Source organism: Nelusetta ayraudi, unplaced genomic scaffold (genome assembly GCF_046127955.1).
Source record: "Nelusetta ayraudi isolate G7.1 ecotype Tasmania unplaced genomic scaffold, CSIRO-AGI_Nayr_v1 ptg000060l, whole genome shotgun sequence".
NCBI lineage: Eukaryota > Metazoa > Chordata > Actinopteri > Tetraodontiformes > Monacanthidae > Nelusetta > Nelusetta ayraudi.
In genome coordinates, this window is record NW_027466110.1 from 3,890,705 (window position 1) to 3,900,327 (window position 9,623).

The following is a 9,623-nucleotide window of genomic DNA, read 5'->3' on the forward strand; positions in this document are numbered from 1 at the left end:
TGAAAACATGAATAGCGAGCAGCAAGGACAGCGACTGAAACACATTGGAGGCTCCAATGACCCGTTGCTCGGATGACCTATCCTGGGGGGTGGGGGTGCGATGATCATGATTGATCGATTGATTGATGAAACTGCATTTGCTCCAATATTTTAGTGCTGTGTTAAAGAATTAGCAGGATAAAAAATAGGCGTAGAATAGATGCATAAGCATAAATAATGAATTAAAATTACCTATATATAACTCATCCAATAGGGGTGTGTGTGTGTGTGTGTGTGTGTGTGTGTGTGTGTGTGTGTGTGTGTCGGCTTGCTTTTGTCAGTGAGCGGCTGGTGTGGTGGACGGACACTTGAGCGTGCTATAGAAAGTGGGGGGGGGGGGGGGAGGAGGAGGAGGAGGAGAAGGAGAAGGAGGAGGAGGCACGAGGAGGGGGGTGGCCGCTGCTGCGCACAGATACCAAAATAGGATAAGGAGAGCTGCCTGTGACCGTCCCGCTGCAGCTATATTGGGCCTGATGCGTGTTTGGGAGAGCGGCGTCTCCCCAGTGGAGGACACGGAGGAGGAGGGTCGCTGACGTTACATGGACGTGCGATCGCGCGGTAAGCCTCTCGACTCTGTGGGGTGGTCGAGTCTTTCCATTTACAAATCAGCTGTTTAGAAAAAAAAAAAAAAAATGGGGGAGGGAGGTGAGGGGCGATCACAGATGACAACAATCGTGTTTACACGCGCGCGTGTCCTCGCTTCTCATCTCTCCTCCTTCCTTCCTTCCTTCCTTCCTTCCAGGCGCGATGTCCCTCAAGCCAGCCGAGGTCTACGCCTACGACTTCTGCGACGGCGGCCACCCGGCGGAGCTCCTGGACGCCCTGCGGCGCTTCCAAGCGAGCGGCCTGTTTGCCGACGTCAGCCTGCGGTGCGGCGAGTCCGGACAGGTGTTCCAGTGCCACCGGGCGCTGCTGTCGGCCCGCAGCGCCTACTTCCAAGTCATGTTCACGGCCGACATGCGGGAGAGGTCCGACCGCGTCGTCACGCTGCGCGGCGTGGACGCCGCAGTGCTGGGCGCCCTGGTGGACTACGTGTACACGGCGCGGGTGCGCATCACGGAGGGCACCGTGCAGAGCCTGCTGGAGGCCGCCGATCTGCTGCAGTTCTCCGCCGTCAAGCGCGCGTGCGAGGAGTTCCTCGTGCGCCTTCTGGATGTGGACAACTGCCTCGGCATGCACGCCTTCGCCCAGCTGCACCTGTGCGCCGGTCTGGAGAGGGAGGCGCGCAGGGTGATACTGAGCAGGTTCGGCGAGCTGCTCGCGCAGGACGAGTTCCTGGAGCTGGGTCACGAGGCGCTGGGGTCCCTGTTGGCCGCGTGCCACGCCGTGCAGCGAGATGAGGCGCTGGTGGACGCTCTGGTCAAATGGGTAACGCATGACTTGGATAATCGAGTTCACCGTGCTGCGGACTTGCTGCGATCCATCCACATGGACTTGGATGAGGTTTACTTCAAGGCTGCTTTGGACGTGCACGGACAGTGTCGGCTCAGCAGTGAGGGGAAACTGAAGACTTTGCTCACTCAGGCTCTAAGGTGCGGGGACAAGGGCATGTCAGCGTGCAGGAAACTGTCCTCCAGCATGTATGTCATTGGGGGATACTACTGGCACCCTCTCTGTGAGGTTCACATATGGGACCCTGTCAGTGACACATGGGTGCAAGGAAAAGATATGCCCGACCCAGCCAGAGAGAGCTACAGCATCAGCCTACTTGGGGGCAATATCTACGTGACCGGCGGCTACAGGACAAACACAGTGGAGGCTTTGGACACGGTTTCAGTGTATAACTGTGACTATGACGAATGGACAGAGGGCCAGCCCATGATCACGGCCAGATACTACCACTGCTCCGTGGCCATGCACGGTTGCATTTATGCAATTGGGGGATACAAGGGAGGTGCTCCAGAGCAGGAGGCAGAATTTTATGATCCCTTGAAAAAGAAGTGGTTCCCTGTGGCTAAAATGATCCAAGGTATGCAGTGTTTTCTACAGAAAAACTATGGGTCATAGTATTTGCGTGGATGTTGTTTGACTCAAAGTTGACCCCCTCATAGGAAAATTCCACCTGCTGGGATTTATGATTCAGCATGTCTAACTAAATTTGGGTTTGGAGCATTTTCAGTTGAACATTTTTGAAACGATTTACCATAGCCACATAACATTCACCACAATCAGTCAAGCCATTGAGCGATTAAAAGTTCTAAACCTGATCACATCAAAATTCACACCAGTCTTTCCAAATCTATCAAATAGCTTTTGATCAAATTGTTTAGTTAAAAGTAAACAAAACATAGCCTGTGTAAGCTTAAGGAAATGATTTCAAACATTTAACCTCTCTTTCTTTCCTAGGTGTTGGAAACGCCACCGCTTGTGTGATGGGAGAAAAAATCTATGTGAGCGGAGGTCACCATGGGTACAGGGGAAACTGCACCTATGAGAAAATCCAGGTTTACAGGTCAGATGTCAATGAGTGGAGTGTCCTTACTGTGGCTCCCCATCCAGGTATGAAAAAGAAGGAAAGACTTAAATGGGGGGTGGGGAGTGGAGGAATGCTTGATTCTGATGACATCCCTCTTGTCTTTCCAGAGTATGGGCTGTGCTGCGTACCCCTGAACAACATGCTGTATTTGGTGGGTGGACAGACGACGGTTGCAGACTGCTACAATATAGAGAGGGATGAATGGAGGCCCATATCGGTGATGAAGGAGAGGAGGATGGAGTGCGGTGCTGTGGTGATAAATGGTTGTGTTTATGTAAGCGGGGGATACTCCTACTCAAAAGGGACTTATCTGCAGAGCATTGAGAAGTATGACCCTCAGCTGGACTCCTGGGAGATTGTGGGGACTTTGCCCAGCCCGACCAGATCACACGGATGCGTTTGTGTTTTCGGTGTTTAGTTCCAAAACCAATCAGATGTTGTGTCTTTTTGTGCCAAATAGATCAATTGTGGAACTATGTTACATCACCATGTGTGATGCACTGTAACACATGACATGTGTCTATATTTTGCAAAGGATTGTTACACATTTCCACACAGAATGTTATAAAGAATGTGAAGCTTTAGTTGATACTCAGGTGCTTTATAATTAACAATTGTTTTTATTTATGTTTTAATGTATTGAATAACGAAACAAGTCCACATTTAGACATGCCACTATATACACCAAATAAACCTCTGAGGAGCACAAGTGTCCTCAAAATTATGCACTCTTAATTTTTTACTTCTTTTTTTTTTAAAAAAAAGAAAATAAAATAAATTTATTTTGAAAGACTTGACTAAAGAAAAAGAAGCTATTATTTCATCATTTGTCTGTGTGTGTGTGTGTGTGTGTGTGTGTGTGTGTGTGTGTGTGCGTGTGTGTGTGTGTGTGTGTGTGTGTGTGTTGTGGTGCGGGGGAGGTAGGGCACTTTGGTCCCACAATTTGGTTGAGTCACAGCGACATCATGTGACTGTGATCCGATAGTGCAGTGAGCTTTGCTTTGAATTAACTGATTTTGGACCTTGGGCGTTTCCGTAGCACGCAGTTCGCCGCAACGTGCAAGTGGCGAAGTTACGACTCTTGGTTTGAACGGCTAGCACAACTCTACGCGCTACTGTTGCAACGTGTTGTGAGTATATCTTCTTTGTACTTTTGTCAATCTTTTTAAAGCGACAATACTTTTCTTTTAAATATCATATTAAGAGTATTCCACAGATTTTAGAGGAAACACAGAGCCGACTGCGTCTTTCATTTTTGAACGGTGTGCTCTGCTTCTTGCTATAATGGAGTTGCGACCAACATAATCAAGTGACATTACCTTAATGAAGGAAAAAGTAAATAACGCAATGGTCAATTTAATTTCGTGTTCAGTTATGTTATCTATAAATGTGCCCTTGTTCTCGCAGCTGAGCGATTTGGAAATTTAGGTGAAATTTACGAACAATGTGAACGCAGCTGCGGCAGCTCACCCATGCTAGCTGGTTTGCTATCAAGCTAGTAGCAACAGAAACATGACTTTAGGGAAACTCTTCTCATTTGAATATTTTTATTTATTTATTTATTTATTTTTTACTGTACACGTTTATTGTTAATGTTAACAGTTACATGGCGAATATGTTGCATGTGTAGTTTAGTTATTTTGCACACATGCACAAAATTGTATTATTGATAGCTTTTAAGACGATCAGCACATCTATTGCATGCAACGACAGCTGCAAAAGATTAATGAACTGAGAAACGGCTGTCTGCAATCACGGTAACCACTCGGTGTGTGCCATGCGTGCCAAAACATCCAGAGCAAAACGGCCACTCGTTGTCTTTGGAAGCATCGAATTGTCTGAAATGAACGCTAAATATTTGAAGAAGGAAAAAAAAAAAAGACACCATTATTCAATAATATTAATAGTAAGACGAAGATTTGCTATTTATTGAAATGCCTACATTGCAACCACAAAATAATTGTTTTCTAAATAATTCAATTCATTTAAGACTTTTTGTTTCCTTTGCTAGAGCAACCATGGCAGAAAATCAAGAGATGTCTCCCATTGAAATGAAAGTCGCACAGCAAATTGAGGTAATGGTCATTTCATTTAATAAATTACTGTGTGTTCATTGGATTTAGATTTGGCTCTAAAAGTCTTTGCATCTTACCTGCAGTATTACTTTGGCGATCACAACCTACCAAGGGACAAGTTCCTCAAAGAACAGCTGCAACTTGACGATGGCTGGGTGCCTTTCGAGACAATGCTCAAATTCAACAGGTATCTTTAATTGCTGGACAGCAATCAATCGCTGCTGTTGAATTTTTTTTTTCTACTTTTAAAACTGTAATCATCACACAAATGATTGTTGAGTGACTGTTCAGTCTTATACTTAGCTGATGGGGGAATAGCTGTTGTGACTCAGCAAGACAGACTGTGATGACTAATCAGTTTGGTCTAATTAAATGACATGGAGTTCAAGATGCACTTGATTTTGCTTTAAAGTGCTCATTACTGGTTTGGTTACCTAGAAACCGTAGAGCACTTGCACCCAAAAGCAGGGACACTTTTTGAAGCACAATGACAACAAGGCAAGGAGTTTTAGTCTCTCTTATTAGACTGTTGCACCTGGTTGAAGATTTTACATACTGTCATGGACTGCTGTGAGTCAGCTGTTTGTTTCATTTGTTTCTTTTCATCAGGACTAATTACCTTAATAGAACTCTTCTTGTATTGTACTGAGCCAACAGGATTTTTACTCAACCATTAAAAAATACAGCAAATGTCATTAATTTCCTTCTTCCATAAAATCTTAGTGTCAGCTAGGAACCTTATTTGACCAAAAACTACAATTACTACGTATCTGATATTTTAGACAATGCTTTGAATTGAAGATTGCATTTCATATGCATCTGAGACTAATAATAATATTTTCTTTCTAACATTTTCTCCTCAGACTGAAGTCTTTAACTACGGAATGCAGTGTCATCGTTGCAGCTCTCCAGAAATCAAAAACTGGACTCTTGGAAATCAGTGAAGATGAGAAGAAAGTCCGGAGAGCTCCAAACAAACCCCTACCTGAACTAAATGATGAATACAAAGATGCTGTTAAGCACAAATCAGTGTACATTGTAAGTCTTGGCTTGCACATTTATTGAGGATTATTAAATGAAACTATACATTTATGTTGAACCCAGTTCTTGTATTGCAGAACAGTTGAATGGTAGTTGACACTTGTGTATTGAATTTATAATGTATTTCACTTATTTTTTGCAGTTTCTAAAATATTTTCTGTAATGAATATCTAAAAATGTTCTCTGCCTTAATAATGCTGTTAATTTAATATAATTTAACTTCCCTCATCCAGAAAGGTTTTCCTCTCGAAACAACCCTCGATGAGATTCAGGAGTGGCTGAATGGGAAAGGTACCATTGAAAACATTCAAATGAGAAGAACCCTGCAGAGGCAGTTTAAGGTGAGTTAAACTTCTTCTGCCGCATCTTTCTAATGCATTGTAAGATTTGATTTAGCCCCATTCGTTATATTTCACAGGGGTCAGTGTTCATCTGCTTTGATACAGAGGAGTCATCAAAGCAGTTCCTTGAGCGTTCAGACATCAAATCATTCAAAGACAATGAGATGCTTGTCTTATCAAGGTAAAGAACAACTTCCTTATCAAACATGTAGCAACTGTCAATGACTCCTGAAATGCAGATGGGAAGTGTTTTTTTAACATGAATTTAAAAAGTCTGTCCTGAACATTCATATATACAGTGGCACAAACCATCCCATAACAAATCTTTGCCAAACGTTATCAGTTTGTGTCATAGTAATTTTATGTAATACTGTTCTGACTTCAGAGAGGACTATCATACCAAGAAAGCGGAAGAAAGAAAACAATTCAAGGCTGAGACAAAAGCAAAAAATAGACAGTAAGTATAAAGAAAATACTTTTTTAAGTTGAGATGCAGTGTTTCCTACTTTATTATCTTTACATAGTTGAATTGCTGTGAAATTATTTTAATTTTATACTTTTTTTTTTAAGGGACAAGGAGCAACAGCAGAAACGGGTTGAGGAAAAAGAAATGGTAAGCGTTAACAAGCTGGAGGTCTGCTAGGATGAGTTGCGCTCATTGACGTAATAAATTGTCGTTTCTTCAGGGCATGCTTTTGGATGAGCAAACCGGTTGCCTGTTGAAGTTTTCGGGAGAGCTTGAAGATGTTTCCAGAGAAGACTTTCATGACGTGTTTTCCGGCCATGGAAAGATAAAATGGGTTGACTTTACAAGAGGAGCCAAAGAGGCAAGTACAAAAAACTGCCCATCGCTCGTTTATCTAGATCTCTTTAAAAAAAAAAAAAAAACATGGTTTAAAATATGCCTCTTATTGGTTTCTGCTAGGGCACGCTCCTCTTTGATGGCATCGCAAAAGAAGCTTTTGATAAAGCCACAGAGGCAAACGGCGGAGAACTGAAGGTCAAGGGGAATAGTGTAACCTGGCAGCTGATTGAGGGTGATGAAGAGAAAGAGGTCCTGAAGAAGATAATTGAAGCTCAACAAGAATCGCACAGGTCCAAAGGCAGAGGTAAAAATAAAAAAATAATTAAAAACATATTTTCAAAGTAGAACTTATTAAAAATGTAAAATCCATTTCGAAAATGATTTTTTTTCTTTTTGTGTCGAGGAGGCCGAGGAAGACCAGGAGGAAGAGGTAGAGGAAGAGGAGGCCGACGGGGAAGAGGTGGAAGAGATAGTAGCGGAGTTCACTTCAAGGGGATAAAGACGAAATTTGAAAGTGATGATGAAGATGATGGTAAGTTCATCACGATTTGGAGTTGAAGGTTTTGTGTTGTCTTGGGTAAATTGTGGCTGATGGAATTTATTTTCTCTTGTCTTTAGCCCCCAAAGCCCCCAAGAGAGAACTGGAGGAGGCTGATGCTCCTGCTGCAAAGGTTGCCAAAACTGAAAATGGATCTTAGTCACAGCATCAAAACCAGATTTTCTTTTGTGTATTTTTTTTTTTTAAAAAAACATTTATTACAAACAGTGAGAATGCAAATGTGATTTGAACCCATTCCAGTCAAGTTGTCAGGACTTGGAGAACCGCAGGAAGTCCACCTGGATGTCAACCTAAAGAACATTTGGCAAAGCTGTGTCAGTTTTCTGCATTTTAAGTCCCTGTACATTCTGCCTCTTTTATTGTAATTCATTATTTCTGTTAGGGTGTGTTTGATTTTTATCATGTTTAACAGAAAGCGGCTTTTGAACCGAAATTTAATTTCTCTAGAACAATAATTTGGTTTTATAAGACCTGTAAGATCATATGTTAACTTGCAGATTTCCTACATTAAATTACAACATACATGCTTTGCTATTTTTAAGTTTGGCTCTTTGAATAGCAAATAAAATGTTTATTACAAGGAATCAAGATCTCTTTCACCCTGTTGCAATCAAATCGAAAATATCCTGCAAGAAATGTAAACTTACAGATTTCTTTTTGTGGAACTTGTAGGTTGCTGGCAAGTCGAATCTTAGTTCTGTAAAGATATCTCAGTCAGTGTTTTAATGTTTGAAATTAGGAAGAGATGTGCTGTAGTTCTCTCACCTGCTATTACTTCCATTTTCACTCCCCAGTCATTAGCCTTCTTCTGTATGTGCTATAATCAAGGGGGGAAATCAATCATTAAACATTTCACTCGTCTCACTAGAGCCATAATGGGACATAAAATTGAATTGGTTTCTTAAACTTGTGGAATTAAAATACTCCAGGTGCACAAATCAGACTTTCAGCAGTAAAAAGCAAACCACCTGAAATGTTAAGATCAAAACGCACAATATTTGTCACCCATTGGTCTTGTCAATATAGGATGTGTAGGAACGCAACTTACTTCTCGTGTGGAGGTTTTGTGAAGTGAATACACTGCCGTCCTTGCCATTGTCAAAGCAGCTCTCAAGAACTTCATGTCGATACCTTAAATAAAGAATAGTGTCAAGTTATGTGTACCCTCTCTGTTCACCACTTGGGCAAGGAGGTGAGTGCGTCGCTCTTGTGAACAGCAACCTCCTAACCTGTGTTGTGTTTTGTCCCGAATGGCGGATTCATGATCACTGTGTCGAACTTGTTGGCGTAACCTTCAGCCTCCAGCATGCACATGTCACACTGGACCAGATCCACGTTGGAAATCTCAAATTCCTCAGCATTTCTCCTGAATATCTCCAGAGCGTCGACGTCAATGTCGAATCCGACACAGAGACTGAGACAACGCAGGCGGTTAACAAAAAAGCTCAAAGAAACGTTGACTGCGCTGTTAAAACGAGCAGATGTTCTCCTACCCTGCGTCGAGCATCGCGGCACCAATGCTGAGGACTCCACAGCCGCATCCCAGGTCAGCAACGACTTTCCCCTCAATATCATCAAACGTATTGTGGATTGTGTAAAGCATGCATGCTACAAGGAAACAAGTCAGTTAACGAAAACAAAATAAAACAACTACACAGAAAACGATCAAATCACAGGTTGATACTTTACCTGCTATGTGAGGAGTCGTAGGATATTGTTCGAGAAGGATCTTCGGCTCTTCAAACACGTCCACTTGCTGAAGACAACTCTCTAATTCTTTTAGCTTCATAACTAACAATTGTGATATTTAGAATCGAAAATGGTAGGTCCGCAAACCCATGAACCCATTTAAAATCGGGTTCTGAACCCGTCTGACCACGACTTCCTTCGTGTGAGTAACCACCAAAACAGTCCGACTATCTCCTTGGGAACCTGATTGCAGTTCCTCAGCGTATTTTGTTTTTGCAAATTGTAAACCCTTGAAATAAGTAAGATTTGGTTTTAAAAAAAATATATAAATAATATGATAAATGAATGAAATGAGGTTCGAATTGAAACATTGAAATTAGTCCACCACCAGGAATCAATTGCCCCATTAATAACTATATCATACTTATATTGTAACATTATTAAATCTTAAATATATATATTTATATATTAAATGATTAATACAATGAAACGCAACAAATTGAGCAAGTGTTCCAATAACTACCTACTACTTACGATTCATATAGGAATCACGTGCAAGGAGGAGGTTGACAATACTGTTTGTCATAACTGAAATAAA

At 42.1% G+C, this 9,623-nt stretch overlaps 3 protein-coding genes across 4 annotated transcripts; 2 read left to right on the forward strand and 1 right to left on the reverse strand.

Moving 5' to 3' along the window:
• The first annotated feature begins 418 nt into the window (after positions 1-418).
• Positions 419-3,271, forward strand: klhl23 (kelch-like family member 23). The gene is made up of 4 exons (XM_076039903.1): positions 419-597; positions 782-2,008; positions 2,386-2,538; positions 2,623-3,271. The coding sequence occupies exons 1-4, from the start codon at positions 579-581 to the stop codon at positions 2,931-2,933; spliced, it is 1,710 nt and encodes a 569-aa protein (XP_075896018.1). The 5' UTR covers positions 419-578; the 3' UTR covers positions 2,934-3,271.
• Positions 3,272-3,506: 235 nt separating this feature from the next.
• On the forward strand, positions 3,507-7,516 carry ssb (small RNA binding exonuclease protection factor La). The gene is made up of 12 exons (XM_076039906.1): positions 3,507-3,645; positions 4,527-4,590; positions 4,674-4,777; positions 5,454-5,628; positions 5,865-5,972; positions 6,050-6,153; positions 6,358-6,429; positions 6,543-6,585; positions 6,659-6,799; positions 6,898-7,081; positions 7,181-7,309; positions 7,396-7,516. Exons 2-12 carry the CDS (start codon positions 4,534-4,536, stop codon positions 7,473-7,475), a joined length of 1,197 nt encoding a protein of 398 aa, XP_075896021.1. The 5' UTR covers positions 3,507-3,645; positions 4,527-4,533; the 3' UTR covers positions 7,476-7,516.
• On the reverse strand, positions 6,855-9,620 carry mettl5 (methyltransferase 5, N6-adenosine). 2 transcript variants are annotated; one of them, XM_076039909.1, is made up of 7 exons: positions 9,026-9,620; positions 8,830-8,944; positions 8,566-8,750; positions 8,385-8,467; positions 8,102-8,153; positions 7,984-8,033; positions 6,855-7,626 (listed from the first exon to the last, which is right to left on the reverse strand). In XM_076039909.1, exons 1-7 carry the CDS (start codon positions 9,123-9,125, stop codon positions 7,585-7,587), a joined length of 627 nt encoding a protein of 208 aa, XP_075896024.1. In that variant the 5' UTR covers positions 9,126-9,620; the 3' UTR covers positions 6,855-7,584. The 2 variants fall into 2 exon arrangements, with proteins under 2 accessions (XP_075896024.1, XP_075896023.1); XM_076039908.1 differs by having other exon boundaries at positions 6,855-8,033.
• Between the last annotated feature and the right edge of the window lie 3 nt (positions 9,621-9,623).